Raw genomic sequence first — 16,630 nt, 5'->3', positions numbered from 1 at the left:
GGTCAAGCTTGATCTTTCTAACCAAAACCCAACCCACATTGTATTTTGATGCACTTGAATTGGGCTTGGGCCCAGGATAGAATTAGATTGATTAATAAAACCATACTAAAATTATACATGTATATATATATATATGTTATGTATGCAAATATATATATTTATATATATATATTTATATGTAAATATATATCTATATACGTATCATGTGTGTATGTTTATAATTGGACTGGGCTTGGGCTGGGTTTAGGCTACTAAGGGCCAGGAGGAAAATTCAAGCCTATCCCGTGTAAAGCTGAGGTTGGACCCGCGCATGTTGGACCCCTACTTCTGCCCTCTCTCTAATTCTTTCCTGTTGCTCACCAGTTATCACTTACCACTCTCCCTTTTCTCCCCGTTCTCCCCTGTATGCTTTACTCTCACAGCTGAAAGAAACCCATCTCGTCTCATTTCCCACAATCAGGAAACGAGAAGCGAGGAAATCTTCTGACTAGAAGAGGATGGGTACATTAGGAAAGGCGATCTACACTGTTGGATTCTGGATTCGAGAGACTGGTCAAGCCCTTGATCGTCTCGGCTGCCGCCTGCAAGGCAACTATTACTTCCAGGAACAACGTAAGACCATCTTCTGGCGAGCCATAGATCTCATTTTGCTAACTTACTAATCCTATAAATCCGTATTTATGCACTCATCCTTTCCACTCCACAGATTTCCGATTGCAAAAATCTAACATTTTGTAATGGTAATTCTTTAAGTTTCCAACTATTTCGTTTGTTGAATCGTTTTTTCTATCATAATCAAATAGGGGTTGGGGTTCTGGAATGTTCTCTGATGTTATGGAAGGAAATTAGGTTTGCATTTCACGTTATCCAATTCTGATCAGTGTATATTCCTGTTGTTTAGGAGTTTGATTTAGGCCTATGATTTAAAAACATTCAGTTAAATATCTAGCTTAGATTGGTTATATTTTATGAAAGGAAAAGAAATATTTGATCATTTGGTGTCTGAAGAGTGTGGTACATGCGGCTGAGTCCTGCCTATTGATTCCTCTAGTTAAAAAGTGTTTACTTTTTTCTTTTTGATTGGAACTTTTTTCTTAATTTCTTTATCAGAAAGTATAAAATACAACTTAATTCATAATATTATGTATAGATAGGCTAGGTTAAATGTATCGTTAAACACTTCTTAATTTCAAATGAGAACCATTTACTTCATTTGGATGCATACTTGCTTCTAAGGATGCCGTTTTGAGTATTTTTTCTTGCACGATTGTGGATTCCCTGAATGGTAGCAGTAAAAGAGGTTTTATCAATAAGAAGGTGGTATGCAGTAGCATCTTTTGTCCACCCAAGGCACATGTCGTATGTCACAAAGGGAATCAGCTCCCCCACCTCATGATCAGGTGAAGCATACTTTTGATGGTTATTCTCTAGGGAAATATGGGACATTGGCTATAAGAGGAGAGATATTTGGGGGCCCCAATTATTGAGGGTAGAGTGACAAAGAAAACTTTTAAAAAGATAGAGGAAAATGTTGATAATAAACTTGCTGGATGGAAGAGAAGCACTCTTTCTTTAGCAAGAAGAGTCACTCTAATTAAGGCATCTATAAACATGATGCCTCAATACATTATGAGAATATTCAAATTCCCAAGATCAACAGTAGAGGAAGTGGGAAAAAAAATGATGGTATTTTTTATGGAGGAAAAAAGATAAAAAATCAATAAATCTGGTTAAATGGGATACAATCTGTAAACCTAAAAATGAAGGTGGTTGGGGCCTGAAAAACCTTAAGTGGGTTAATGGAGTATGTTTAGTGAAGCTGGGATGGAAAATATTGACCCAACCAAATAACCTCTGGTCCAGGTGGTTAAGAATAAATATCTTGGAAACCTGAACCTTTGGGATGTTAAAGCCAAAAAATCTCTTGGGCGTGGAGGGGGATCCTTGAACATAGAGAGATTCTGGAGAAAGGGGTAGGTTGATTAGTAGGGAATGGTAGGAATATTCTTTTCTGGAATGACATATGGGTAGGAGAATCCTCCTTAAAAACAATTACAGACAGCAGCCATCTAGAGGATAATCTAATGGTTAGTGAGTTCATAACAATCTCAAGAGCGTGGGATAAAGAGAAAAGTCTTCAAAAAGTTTCTTCAGAAATATGTGACAGGATAAGGTCTATTCCAATTCTGTCAGTTGACAAAAGTGATACCACGATATGGAAACCGGATGGTAAAGGCCAGTTCTTAATTAAATCAGCATACAAAATGATTGAGAAGAACTCAAATGTTGGAGTTATGGAGTTAAACCTAAGGAAAGTATAGGATCCTAGGTGTTCTCCAAAGATCCAGTTTTTCATGTACCTAGTAATAAAAGGCAAGGTACTCACGAAAGCGAGACTTAGAAGATGGGGTTTGGTGATGATTCATGCTGCCCACACTGTGGAGAGGAGGATATTAATCATATGTTGTTACACTGTGAGGAGGTGAAACAAATCTGGGAGGGATTAAATATCAATGATATAAAACCTAGTATGGGTGAGTCCATAAAGGATTGGTGGGATAAAGTAATTAAATCTAAGGTAAATAATCTGTGGAATCCTGAAATCAGATGCATGGCCTTATGGAACATATGGAAGAAGAGAAATGTTAAACTCTTCCAAAATAAATACACGCCCAGTCGCCCAATCATCTCCTCTTGGAGAGGATAAAAATGAATGTTGAATTGGAATTAAAAAACCCCACTCCCCCATGGAAGGAGAATCAAGACATCTTAGTTCGACAGAAACCGCTGGACTGAGATTGTTTCAAAGTTAACGTTGATGCATCTAAAAGCCAAGATGGTAAGTGTGCGATTGGGGTCATTATGAGAGATGAATTGGGGAAAACAGTTTGGATTAGTTGTCGTGATGTTGGAGTTCGCACGCCTAACAAAGCTGAAGCTAGTAATTTAAAAGCATGCTTGAGGCGCATAGGCGAGGCACATTTTAGGGTAGGTACATGACCTAGGTCCTAGGCGCAACACTTTCAAAAGGCGCATGCCTAGTGTGCCTAGGCGTGCACCTGATGCACCTTGCACCTTGGCCTAGGCCTGTGCCTTTTGAAAATTGTATGTTTTTATACTTTTTGGAACCTAGCGGCTGGGCAGGGGCTTTGTCCCTGGACCCCCGACCACGCCCCTCAAGGCAAGCCCAAACAAGTCCATGTTTGGGTCCTAAATTCTTAATTCTCTTACAAAAAATAATGATTTTATAATTTTAATTGCCTTTTAAGAAGATGTTTTATTAAGATGAATGAATGAACAACATTAGCAAATAGGGGGTTCTTGGAGCTTCGGTGAGTGAGCGAATATGTTTTACATCACATTAGCTACTTGAAGTAATGCAATTGAGGAAAAAAGAGATTGTGGGCTTTACATGCTTGAAAATGTTTTATATGCTTGATTTTATTTTTAAATTTTCATTGGAATATGCTTTACATGTTATGTTTATGTATTTTAATTTTAGAAAATAGGTTTTTTAAACCATTAATTTTAAAATTAAAATTTATATTTCTTATTAATATTATGTATACTATTTTTTTTTTATTTTTTATTGAATTTTCTAACTTTTTTTTGATTTTTTAGCTTTTTTTTTTTGTATTTTTGCGCCTTGCTTGAAAAAGGCCCACACCTCGCCTTGTGCCTCTTGCCTCAGGCGAAATTTGGCCCTTGCACCTTTTTTGTGCCCTTGCGCTTTTATAACACTGGCCGAAGCATGGGCTGTCCTCAAGGCCCATGTTGCAGCTGCCGGATTTCCTCAGTGTAAAATCATCACCGAAGGAGACTCAAGTATTATCATCAATTGTCTTCCTGATTGGATGAAGCCCCCATGCAACATCATTAACCTCATTGAAGAATGCTAGGAAGTTTGTACAAGACACAATCTCAGCATTTCTTATGGGCATATCATGCGGGAGGGGAACTTTGCAGCATATCACCTCACATTCCTTGGTCATGGTGTCTCATTATCCAGTTCGTGTATCTCGGATATGAAGTTATCTTTTATTTGCTATTTTGATGCTTGGGGGCATTACTCCAAACGTCATGATTCCTTTTGACTTTTTTCCTAGGTTAATATTTCTGTACTATCAAAACAAAAAAAAAAAAAGAAACCATATTGTAGAGGTGATAGCAGCGTATTCTGGTTTCTTTGGAGAAGCAACAACAATAAGGACAAAAACTCTATCTTTATTTCATGGTTTAAGGATAGTTACTCCCTAGGCATGGAAGGCACAGAGGTCAATGCAGATTCATTAGCTCTCATTATGCTGGGTGGGCTCTACATTATAAGCTCCTTTGGAAATACGATATCACATAAGAGAGGCGAGATTATTGGCATCCAATATGGTCATCTAGTTCAGCTAGATCCCAAGATTAACAAATGGGGTTGTTAGAGCTTCTTGGTATTGGGGAATGGGTTTACCAGTGCAGATATTGTACTTAGCTGAAATGTATTGGTCAACCCTGCAAGTGGTTTGATATTGCAGAAAATATTTTGTTTCTGGTCCTTCCATTTAACTTTGGAGTAGGGAGGTTTTATACTATAGCCACCAAGGCCCCCTTCCAAACCCTTTATCCATCAGATGGCATTTGAAGGATCTTGGATCTCCTTCCCCTATAAGGGAGGGTAGACTCAGAGACGTGGTACCTATTCGGCCTACAAGGATAGCAGTCACTTATGCTTCAGTGGCATTGACTTCACCCATGGAGCAACTATAACCCATACCTACCACTTGCCCTTTCCTGTTTGAGATATATTCATCAGTTCTGGAGGCCCAGAGGGTTCCATGTGATATTCTCATATTCCATCAAAATGAAATCTGATATCTTGGGAAAAAGGCTGCTCTTGGATTAACCTCTTCATGAATGTGTTGGTGGGAGCAGTGATGATTGGAGATATGCAAGGAAATTTCTGCATCTGCTGTTACATGAAGTGACTTGCTGGAGTCCAAAATCCTGTCACGCAGAGGACTCTACCTCACAAGGCCTTGAAAAGAGGGGGTTTATTTTCTAGCATAGTTTTCAAAGCGCCAAGGCAAGGCTAGGCGACCATGGAGCACCCAGGCGCCTAGGCGGGCGCCTAGCCCTCGCCTAGGCGATGGAATTTAAAAATAAGAAGCCGATGGATTTCTACCCCTTCTGTACTAGTTTTTTTAGTTTTATGTATTCTGCACTTACTTTTGTGCTTGTGTTTCATGCAGTGTTGCTTAATGAGAACAATTACTAAAATAAAAGAAGAAAATGAAGAAGAAAAGTAAGGGGCGGAGCCCCTGTTCTAGACCCAGAAAAAGAAGGTGAAAAATTATTAAAATAAAAGAAAACAATACGAAGAAGAATATAAGGGGCTCTGCCCCTGTTTCACACACCAATGATGATAACAAAAAAGGGCTGAAAAATGCAAGAAGCTAAGAACAAAAGAAGGGGGTGGAGCCCCTGTTCTAGACCCAGAATAGCTGGTGAAAAAAATACTAAAATAAAAGAAGACTGAAGAATTTCAGACACCAATAATGAGGGAAAAGGAGCTGAAAACACACATGAAATTTCAGAACAAAAGAAGGGGACGGAGCCCCTGTTTTAGTCCAATGATATGATTCAAACCAGGAAAGAAGAATGGTTTTAGTCCAACAAGGAAGAGGAGAACAATAGGGCGTAACCACTGTTTTAAACCAGTGGAAAAAGAGAACAAAACGAAGGAGTAAACTGATTAACCCACCTTGACTTAGAGGATTGTGTTGGAACGATGGAGGGCTATTCTCTCTTCTTCCTCATTTGATTCTTTTGTCAAAGTTAATGAAACCCTTGAGATTATTTTGTTTTTAGTTTCCTCATAACAAAAACATAATAACATGCAACATATCCTATTATAAAAACTAAAACCAACCAATAAAATATTATATATTATATATTTATTTTTATTTAATAAAATATTGTATACTATATATGTGTTTCAGTCCCCACAGCATGCGCCTAATACATTTTTTCTTGGTGTTTGGGCGAGGCACTCCTTGTAAAGCGCCTAGTCGCCTTGACAACTATGTTTTCTAGTACTTTTTGATTCCTTTCCTCCCATATTTCCTATGTGATGTTGGCATGTATTTTTCTTTTTGACCTTTTCTGCCTCACTCTGGTGACTTCTTTTTTGGTGGTTCTCTTCAAGATTCCTGTGAATGGGCAAAGTCATCACCTGAACAACTGAAATGGCATTACCTGTTTATATTGGCTGAAGTCACTTTGCAATTTTCTCTAGTTTGATTGCACCTTGAGATCCAATCCATATTTTCATTTCTCTAAAAGATACTTATTTTTTCCCCATTAAAATGTGTCCTATGTCTTGAATTGTTTCTTATTTAAAATATATACATTAAAATACACACAGATATGCTACTTTTATATGTTACAGGCTTACAGCATAGATATATTTTCTGTCTGTGGTTGACTATCATTATTTAATACCATATACATTCAGTTCTGTTCTACATGTAAACAATCATCATCATCATCATCGCCCATGCCTTATCCCAACTATATGGGTTGGCTACATGAATCCTGTTTCACCAATCCGTTCTGGTTAAAGCCATATCCACTGTTAAATTATTAGATGTAAACGATAATGTCATGCATATGTTCTTCAATAGTACAATAGTTGCCTAATTTAGGTTACATGTTTGTTATGGAATTCCGTTTGAGTATACCTAACAATTACCAATCTTCATGTTATTATAGTGTCTAGACATCGAACGCTTATGAACATTTTTGATAAAGCTCCTGTTGTTGATAAAGACACATTTGTGGCTCCAAGTGCATCCATCATTGGGGATGTTCAGGTGGGGCGAGGGTCCTCAATTTGGTATGGCTGTGTTTTGAGAGGTAAGTTACATAGTAAACAAACATTTCGTTCCATGTACATTACTCTCTTTTAATTCCTTTTTTTTTGTTTTTTTAACATTTTCTCTAATGGTGGATTATAATAAGTGAAGCATTGCAAGCTCCCAACTTTGGAACCTTATAGTACATGTAACTGATCAGAAAATCATATAATACATGTTAGAAGGCTTTACATCACTAAAGCTTGTCTGACATAGAGGATGAACATGTAAATAAAACTTTTGTATTTTATTAGAGATGCATTTTTACCTAATGTTATATTACCTTGTATTCATTACTAAGTATTTTCTCATAACTCAATGATCAAACCTGACATAAATTTTTTACGCTATTTCAGTAATCCTAGCAGAATTAGCACCCCACAGGCCACAGAAGAGCTAGGTTATAGATCAAAAGTTGAACAATATAGAGTAATAGGTGAGATGATTTAGTGACCATCTCTGATAAGGATGAATAGAAAGGTTTATAAGTGAGTCTCCTTGTCTTAATCCTGCTCGGTATTAATAAATAGCAGTTAGAAATAGGATGATCAAAGGCTTTATGGTAAGAAGGATAGAGAAATCATTATGCAATTCAAGTTACACACACACACACACACAAATACATAAGTATACATATATGTTCATGTTTACATACATAAATCTGTATATTCATTTTGTTGCTAATCTTTGTCATAAAATTATTTCCTTGCATAGGAGATGTGAACAGCATCAGTGTCGGGTCAGGAACTAATATACAAGACAACTCCCTTGTGCATGTTGCAAAATCTAATCTAAGTGGGAAAGTCTTACCAACTATTATTGGAGACAATGTTACTGTAGGTAGGTGGCATTCTATCAATTTTTAAATGATATGTCAGCATGTAAATATTTTCTTCTATCAATTTTATCACAATTTTTTGCATTATGAATATTATGATATAAAATCTGTACCTGGCAGGTCACAGTGCTGTCCTTCATGGCTGTACTGTTGAGGATGAGGCATTTGTTGGTATGGGAGCAATTCTGCTTGATGGTGTGGTAGTTGAAAAACATGCTATGGTCGCTGCTGGATCCCTTGTGAGGCAGAATACCAGGATCCCATGTGGAGAGGTTTGTTCATGAACACTTTTTCTTGTCAAGGACATCCTGATGCTTCTACTTCTGCTGATTGACAATATGATTATTTTATGCCTTTGCAGATTTTCTTTAGTTCTATGAAACTAAATTTCTATATTGAACTTCTATACGTTAGAACAAATTTGTGCTACCAAATATTTGAATTATTCTTGTAATGTATTTAAAAACTGCCTTGGAAAGGCTGGCAGTTATTTTTCAACTCTTCTGGTCGATGCTTGAAACTGATTTTGTAGCTTGAAGTTTTGTTGTTTGAAATTGTTCTCATATGTTGAATTTCAAATGAACAGTTTTGGAGGTTTATTAAGAAGAATATTTATGGATTCCAATTTCCAAATCAACTATCTGTCAAAGTTTGATTAAGAGGAATGGGTGAAGATTGAAAGTGGAAAACTGGGACTATGGTGGCTTTTGCATCTTTCTCTACTGAGGCATAATTAGAGGCTAGAATATTGCTGCAAACTCCTCTTTGTCTTGGAACCTTGTGAGATCATAATGGTCTACACTTGAAAAATGGTTTTATCAAATTAAATTTTGATGAGTGCAACTTGGGAAATTCTGGGAACTCAGGAATTGGCAGTGTATTTAGAGATTGTCTTGGCTATGTCCAAGCTACTTATTGCAGGCTCATGGGACATGGTGAATCAACAAGGGCTCTGATAGCAGCTTTACAGGGTCTGGGAGACTCGGAGGTGGCGGTGGGATTGATTAAAACAAGAAGGAGGTCTCCTTGAAGTAAAGACACATCATCAGAGAGGTGAAACACTTGACTAGGGAGATAAAACTGATATTCAACTGGATTATAAAATCAGCCAATAGCCTAGCCTATGCATTGGCTAGACAAGGGGTTGATAGGTAGGGTTGCAAGTTTGGTAATTGGTACCCAACTTGAAGAATTTACACAGCATTGGGCCCAGGTCCTTAGGTCAAGCCCATTCAAATTTTAGCAAATTCTCTACCTGAGCCTGCCCAAGTTGCAACTCTATTAATAATGACTAGTTGTATTGAGGATCTTGCGAAGAGACAGGTTGTAAATCAGAATATCAAGTATTGGAGGGTGGATAGCTAGCCTACAGAAGAGAGGTGCTAGGCATAGTTGTATAACTGCACTCGTTTTGTAATCTTAAATCAATAGAAATCAGGTTGTTATGGATCTAGGCATAGTTGTATAACTGCACTCGTTTTGTAATCTTAAATCGATAGAAATCAGGTTGTTATGGATCAGAAAAGATATTCTAAGGTGAAGCTGTACTTCCCACAGGCAATTAGCAGTCACAGGATGAGGGGATAATTGCTCCCCCAAGGAAAACTTCTTCTATATACTGCCACTGCATAGTTAGGGGCAGAGTACACATGAGGCGCACTGGTAGGTATAATATTAGACATCATTTTTGGATGTATTGAAAGGTGAAACTGAACTTCTTCCCACTATAAATAGTAGACTGCTTATCATTATTTTTTTTTTGTGTACTAGTACTAGAATATAAAACAAAACAAGACTTGAAATCTTCCAATCACAAGAGCTCTTCTTGAAGGAAATCCATCTAGTTTGTACAACTTGATCCTAAAAGGGTGGCACTTCCTATCTTTCACACTGAGCAAACTTGTTTGTCTTTCGCAAAAATGAACCCTGTTTGATTGTGGCTAGCATACATGGGCTGGATGAGAAGACTGAGATGATCCTGGAATTTTGGCAAGGACTATTGCCGCATCCCCATGGAAAGCCATTCATGATCTGCTTCCAGTTTTCTCCCCTTGGATCAGGTACGATCTGAACTCCAGTAATCGAATAAAATTTTGGGAGCAAATTTGGGTTGGGGACCTACCCCTGAAAGATCAATTTCCATCATTATTTGCTTTGTCAGATTTGAAAAATGAACCTATTTCCTCCTTGGTTCCTTCTGATTCTTCTTCTGGGTTTGGGTGGAATCTGGGGTTGAGAGGGCAATAAGGGATACAGATTTGGGGTGTATGTCATCTTTGCTAACCATCATTGAAAATGTTTTCTTGAACCCTAGTAAGGGAGACACCAGAATCTGGACCCCTTCTTCATCCTGCTCTTTCCCTTGTCTTTTGTTTTTTGAGACATTAGTCCAACCTACTACACCGCTTGGGCTGTCATTCCCGGTTAAAGAGATTTGGAGCAAACCCATTCCTCCTCGGGTTGGTAGTTTTTGTTGGAAAATTGTCCTGGAAAGAGTTAACACAAATGACTTGCTTCAAAGAAAGAGGCCCAACTGCTGTTTACTTTCTAATAGGTTTATTCTTTGCAAAGCTGATGGGGAAATGGGTTATCATATTATGGTTACTTGTCCAGTTTCCTCTTTGGTATACTTGGAATCCCCCCGGGAGTGTGCAATGCTTATTCTCTCCTTCTTTCTTTAGTTGGCCTAAGAGAAGGGGGAAGATTATGTGGAGAAGCATTAGGGCTGCAGTGTGCTGGTCAATATGGGAAGAAAGAAATTCACGAATTTTTTCAGATAAGGAAAGAACCATAGAAAACCTAACAGATTTGATACTTTCAAGGGTTGCTCATTGGCTGAAATCAATGGAGATATTCTCTGAATTCTCTATGGCAGACATGATGAGAAAGTGGAAAGAGGTTGCTACTGCTGTTATGTATAAAAGGAACTGTAGTCCCACTTGGACCTCCCCTCCCGCCGGATTCATAAAACTGAATTTTGATGGATGTAGTTTAAGGAATCCAGGGCCCTCTGGGATAGGGGGTGTTTTCAGGAATGAGGAGGGGTATATTACTGCCATGTTCTCTGGGCCAATTGGAGAGGGTGACTCTCTTAGAGCCGAAATTCTAGCAGTTCTTGAAGGAATCCAAAGAACAAGAGAATTAAGCATTAGATGCTTAGTGATTGAGGGGGACTCTTTGGCTGTGTAAGGACTTGGAGGTGCAATACAGCTGGGTGAAGAGAAGTGCTAACTCAATGGCTGATGGGTTAGCTAAGCAAGGGGTGGCTAAGGATTCTTTGTTTTGGGCACATTTTTAGTATTTTGTTGCCATTTTGATGTTGGGGAGTTAAGATACTTTACCTCCCCTTTTTCTGTAATTAATTTTCACAAGTATTATTCATTAATAAAGATTTCTGTTATCGATAAAAAAAAAAACCCTGTTTGGATTTCATTAACAAATTGTTGGATGTTTTCCTTGTACTGGATGAAAAAAGAGTAATTGGATGTTTGTTTTCTTGTACATAAACCCTTACGTATGTCTTATTTGTAACTCACAGATATGGGGAGGTAATCCAGCAAGGTTTCTGAGGAAGCTTACGGAAGAAGAGATAGCATTTATTTCTCAGTCAGCTATCAATTATTCCAATTTAGCCCAGGTCCATGCAGCTGAGAATGCAAAGACCTTTGACGAGATTGAGTTGGAAAAAGTGCTTCGTAAGAAATTTGCTCGCCGAGATGAGGAGTATGATTCAATGCTTGGTGTTGTCCGTGAAGTCCCTCCACAGCTTATCCTTCCTGACAGTATCCTTCCTAAAGAATCAACAAAGGCTTCATAAAAGTAGGTTGACCTAAGATAGGTAATCTTCCTTTTGAGATTTTAGCATCAAGGATATTTGTTGTAATGTGCTGATTTATGTAGATTAGGCTCGCTCTTCTCCAATAATTTTTTGGGACCCATCCAGGTTAAGGATCAATTTGGGGCTATACACTCACTAGTTTCATGGAATCCTGTTTCCTGATTCCAGAGAACGTAATGCTACATTGCAACAAGTACTTCGATGTTATTTTCGCTTTAACTAAGATCAAGTTATCAATTTTTTTGTACCTCTTTTTCAGATTAGAGCTTTCATTGATCTGTTCTTTATTTTGGGATGGTTTGGATTATGATGGAAATAATTAAATTCTCCATGAAACTTTACCTTCTTGTTCATTCCATTATGTCCTGTTGTTGATCCTAAATGCAAGCATGCAACTCACCCTGTTAATCAACTAGTAGTAACTATTGCTCTCAATCAAAAGGAGGATATGTAAAACAGTTCTTTTTGGTATTTCAGTTAATAAACATTTCAATATTTTCATTCATGGGAAAATTAGGAATTTTCAAATGTTTGAATGCATGACACTATCATTTTTGTTTGGCTCATAACGTCAGATTAATGGAAGGGGTGTACTTGTATATTTTTTCTTGAAATGTCATGGGACGTATTTTGGAAGGTAAAAAAAAATAGAGGGGAGGTTAATGCATTTACAGAAAACACAGGGGAAGTTATTACCAAAAAAAAAAAAAAAGAAAGCACAGGAGAAGTTTAATAAGTATATGCTTGGCATTGATGTTGCAGATACAGCACAGTAGCTGATATGTGGGTTGGAAGCATCGTTTTCTGTCAATGGTTACTGTAAGGTAGGACATTTTCTGAAGCAACAGCAATTTTTTCTGCTTGGTATTAATGCTCCAGGAGACGTTTTCAGCACCGATACTCATTATTCAGTGCCACATCACTGCCATCTCACATCCCTGTTGGCAGCAATAAACTGCAGCTCTAGGAAATGCTAAATTCGGCTTTGCTCCAAGCCATGCATTCCCAATTTTTAAGGTGTGGCTTGGAACACTGTTTTTTATAGAAAAACAGTTCTAAACAAATGTCTGTTTCTTGGAGCACCATTTTTTTTTTGACATGGCATTGATGTGGTGCCGTTTTCTGGAGCAACGGCAATGATGCCAAACATATGCTAAATTTACCATAAAAGAATTGGGTTGGATTTGGTCAGGTTGAAGTTACGGTTCAGGCTAGGGTTAAGAATATGATCACAACTTAACATCAGGTTGGGTAAGGGTTAAGGCTTTGGCTAACTGCTAACCCGACCCAAAGCAAAAGTTGTGTAGTGTGGTGCAATTTAGTAGCTTTGTCCTTGTAGAAATGATAATGTTTAGTGAACCCGAATCCACTAATTTTTATTCAAAGAAATAAGAATATTTCAGCAAAATGAAGTGAAGAAACTGGGCCAAGCTGAACCCAGTCCAATCCGAAACTGGACCAACCTGGACCCATTAGTTTGGGTCACCGGTGGCTCGTTTTGTATATTACTATATTCTTGATTGTTTTATTCATTAAGATTGTGTTTGGTTTAAAAGAAAAGGCAGGACAAAGGAAGGGTAGGGAAACTTACTCCAAGGTTTCTATAGGTTATCCCATCTTTTCTTTCAATTTAGCAACTTCAGCCGTAAAATCAAATGCCCCCCTAGCCTCTACGAAGATATTAATACTACAGAGGAAGGAACCTGTACAATACAGTTTATATGTACCACCTAACCATCCATCTATTTATGTATTCCTGCTCAGCCTTTTTCCTGAATTTTCTTGTAAAATAAATCATAAAATCTGGTTTGAAAATAAATTGGATGGTGTTTGTTTCTGTGGGCGTTTCTTGGATGGGGTTTTCTGAGAAAACACCCATGCCATGCCAAACGTTTATCCATTTTATTGGGTTTCTAGGTTGCTACCAGCTTTGCATTGGTAGCAATGTTTTTTGCATATAGGGTAAAATACTTACGCTTACCCTATGCATTGTTATAAAGTGGACAAAAGCGCTTACTCTACTGCTTAAAAATTATCTAAGGTATGCTATATGTTTTATGATAATGGACATTGCCATTAAAAAAATAAAATGTCAAATTTATCATCTTATTTCTCGAATTTTCAAAATAAAATCTGATAAGAATAAACCCAGCAGAAGAAATTTAAACTCAGTTTGGAAGGAGTATAAATACAAATATGTAGAGTGTAAAACCTTACATTTTGTATTATTTTGTATGTATTTATACTGTATATATTTCTATTTGTACTCTTTCCAAACTGAACCTTAAAAACCCAACCCTAATTCTTAATGCCAACTAGTCCAATTCATCAGTTTATTTCTTGCCAGAACACTGCAAATTGTTGATAGGAACTACCCACCAATTAGAAATGCTGCGGGGAAAATGAAGCCTATCAATTCTTTATCTCCAAAGAACAACTTGTCCTTTCATGTTTATGTATCATTGCCCTCAAATCACAGAACCACATACAGTTTCAAACTTTCAATTATCAGCCGTATATGGGCGACGTGGCCATTTCCAGAGTTAAAAGCTGTAGCGTCTCTGATTCATGAACACTCTTTCTAACACAACTGACAACCCAAAGATAGGAAGCACATTTGTCTAATTAGCGTCCAGTCATGACTCGGGCTTACTATTTTACAAATGGAATGCTGGTTCTTCAATGCAAATACAAATGATGCTAGAACATCTAGGACAACGCTACATGGAGGTAAATAAGTTAGAATGAATTATTGAAATGGTATCTTGCTCTGTGTGTCACATGGATTTCTAATCTTAATTTCATCTAAGGTTTTGATAATACATTGTCATTCGATTTTATTTTGAAAATTTAAAGAATAATGAATGATAAAATCAATTGCAAAAGGATTAAATCATGTGATATCACATGCGAACAGTACCATAAGTTTTAATCCGTATAATAAGCTATAGGGGTATTTAAGTATTTAACCATTTGCTTTTTGATTACTGTTTTTGTTTTTGTATGATCGTTTTTCCACCTAACAGCATGATATCATAGGCATGAAGCATTGTACAAGTGCCATTAGATGCTTTTCCAATGCTTCAAAATGATTGCCATGAGAAGAAAAACTTATTGAGAATAAAAAATGAAAAATACATCATACATCGAAACCGGTGGCTATCTTTTTCTCTTTTCCGTCTCAGATCATGATGTCTGGACAAGCTATTTTTTTCAAGAAGATCCAACTAGTAACCGGCAACAATCGGAGCCCTAAAGCTACGTTTGGTTTGAAGGAAAAAGTTGGGGAAGGAAAGGAAAGGTAAAAAAATCTTTACAAACTTTATATATGTTTCCCTACCAATTTCTTCCTTTTTCTACCTTTTCCTTCAAACCAAACATGGCTTAAACGAAGGAAAAAATTGGAATAAGACCTGGCTTCAAACGAAAATAGGCGACAACCGTTATAACCAGTGGTGAATGGGGTGATGACAAGTGACGATGGAGGTGATTACTGGTGGCGATGGCCGATGGATACCTAGTGGCGATGACATCTATTTTTCTCCTCTGTGTTTTGACTTCTGAGAAATGGTGGATGTTCCCAATGCATGGTGGATGCGCATGTGAGGCGCCCAAGTGTGAGGAGCAGATCCCGTTCTCATACATGGTGCCTGATTGTCACCGTCTTTTGAAAAACAACCATGAAACCAAACATCTTTGAGTTTTAAAACACAAACACAAAAAATAGGTTTTTGGTTCCTTTTTTCCTTTTTCTTTTATTTGTTTTTCAAAACTAAAACCGAAAACATGTTTTTGAATTTCTGATTTAAATTAAGAGCATGATTTTGTTAGGTTATTTAATATCACCTTCCAATATCTGTACCATAAATTTTGTATTTGTTTTAAAAGCCATTATTTTGATGGTTTAAAAAATATGATTTGTTTTATTTTTTGAACAAAATCAACATGCTTTTTTGATTGCTTTAAAAATTTTAAAAACAAAGCAAAAACATCCATGTTGTAAAACACCCCCATAATGATGAGGGACACTCCAAACATTTATGCTGGGTTTGGAAACAATACAAATAAGTGTGAGTGCAAATATGTAGAGTGTAAAACAGTTCATATAAATTGCAAAATTGAGTTAGTTTTGCATGGACAAATTTATCTTATTACCAAACAGACTTAGCTCTAACAGATGCAAACATGAACTCCAATAAAGCATATGCTTTTTGTTTTGTTTTGTTTTTGTATTTTTTGTATTTTTTTTTATCAAAAGCCTACTTGAATGCAAATTTACTTCTTTTTTATTGATGTACTTTTACATTATATTGTCAATGTAAATATGCATTGGTCTGTCATTTGTCAATGCATAAATGTAATGTTGCCAAACATAGGCAAAAGTGAACCAGAGTGCAAATTTACCCTGAATTGGGATTTGCACTCCATTTAAATTGTTGCCAAACGCAGCATTAGGGGGTGTTTGATAACATGGTTGATTTTATTTTAGGAAAAAAAAAACATAATTGTGATTCTCCTCACAGTGCACCTCACACCAACTTGACAGCCACATCCCACCTTATATTAGGAATATCTACCTATGAATAATAAATACAAGTATGAGAAATGTCCCTGATGCACGGCCAAAACATGAAGTGAGGTCAGAATGAGGCACACTAGTGAGGAATAGATCCAGACTCATAAAAGCAACTGTCATACTAGCAAAGATAATATTATTTTGCTGATGTATCAGTTGCTTTTGTTTTTAAAAACAAAATCAACCACGTTCTTAAACACCTCCTTAACCTTTTGAATAAATGGTATCCATCTATACCCTCCCAACCCTGGTGAGGGCAGGATTTGACCCCAAAACTCCACTACAACCGGTTAGAGACCTAACCAATTGAGCCGCTAGACACCATCGAAAAGCATTTTAACTTTGGCCCATTATATATGAGCCATACATGTGCAATAAAGCCAAAACCAATGGACTCTAATCCACTGATCTGAGTGTTTCAGAAAAATAAACTAAATAAACTGCCTCGCCAACTTGAACCCAACCCAATCTGAAAA

At 37.1% G+C, this 16,630-nt stretch overlaps 1 protein-coding gene across 5 annotated transcripts; it reads left to right on the top strand.

The window, feature by feature from the left end:
• The first annotated feature begins 236 nt into the window (after positions 1 to 236).
• Positions 237 to 12,776, top strand: LOC148869621 (gamma carbonic anhydrase 1, mitochondrial-like). Of its 5 annotated transcripts, none has more exons than XM_088967829.1 (6): positions 237 to 612; positions 6,760 to 6,903; positions 7,617 to 7,742; positions 7,861 to 8,012; positions 11,279 to 11,559; positions 11,684 to 11,931. In XM_088967829.1, exons 1-5 carry the CDS (start codon positions 498 to 500, stop codon positions 11,555 to 11,557), a joined length of 816 nt encoding a protein of 271 aa, XP_088823955.1. In that variant the 5' UTR covers positions 237 to 497; the 3' UTR covers positions 11,558 to 11,559; positions 11,684 to 11,931. The 5 variants fall into 5 exon arrangements, with proteins under 5 accessions (XP_088823955.1, XP_088823957.1, XP_088823956.1 ...); XM_088967831.1 differs by lacking the exon at positions 11,684 to 11,931 and adding an exon at positions 12,341 to 12,776 and having other exon boundaries at positions 289 to 612; XM_088967830.1 differs by lacking the exon at positions 11,684 to 11,931 and adding an exon at positions 12,341 to 12,776 and having other exon boundaries at positions 297 to 612; positions 11,279 to 11,578.
• Positions 12,777 to 16,630: the final 3,854 nt, after the last annotated feature.

Source organism: Nelumbo lutea, chromosome 2, assembly GCF_056320005.1.
Source record: "Nelumbo lutea isolate HS-2025 chromosome 2, American lotus-T2T, whole genome shotgun sequence".
In the NCBI taxonomy this organism is placed as follows: Eukaryota; Viridiplantae; Streptophyta; class Magnoliopsida; order Proteales; family Nelumbonaceae; genus Nelumbo; species Nelumbo lutea.
The sequence above is the reverse complement of the archived record's forward strand: the minus strand, read 5'-3'. Positions and strand labels throughout refer to the sequence as shown.

Coding starts and splice junctions, on each gene's coding strand:
- LOC148869621 (XM_088967831.1), top strand. CDS start 498: ATGGGTACATTAGGAAAGGCGATCTACACTGTTGGATTCTGGATTCGA. Junction 613..6,759: donor CTATTACTTCCAGGAACAAC/GTAAGACCATCT, acceptor ATGTTATTATAG/TGTCTAGACATCGAACGCTT. Junction 7,743..7,860: donor TGGAGACAATGTTACTGTAG/GTAGGTGGCATT, acceptor TGTACCTGGCAG/GTCACAGTGCTGTCCTTCAT.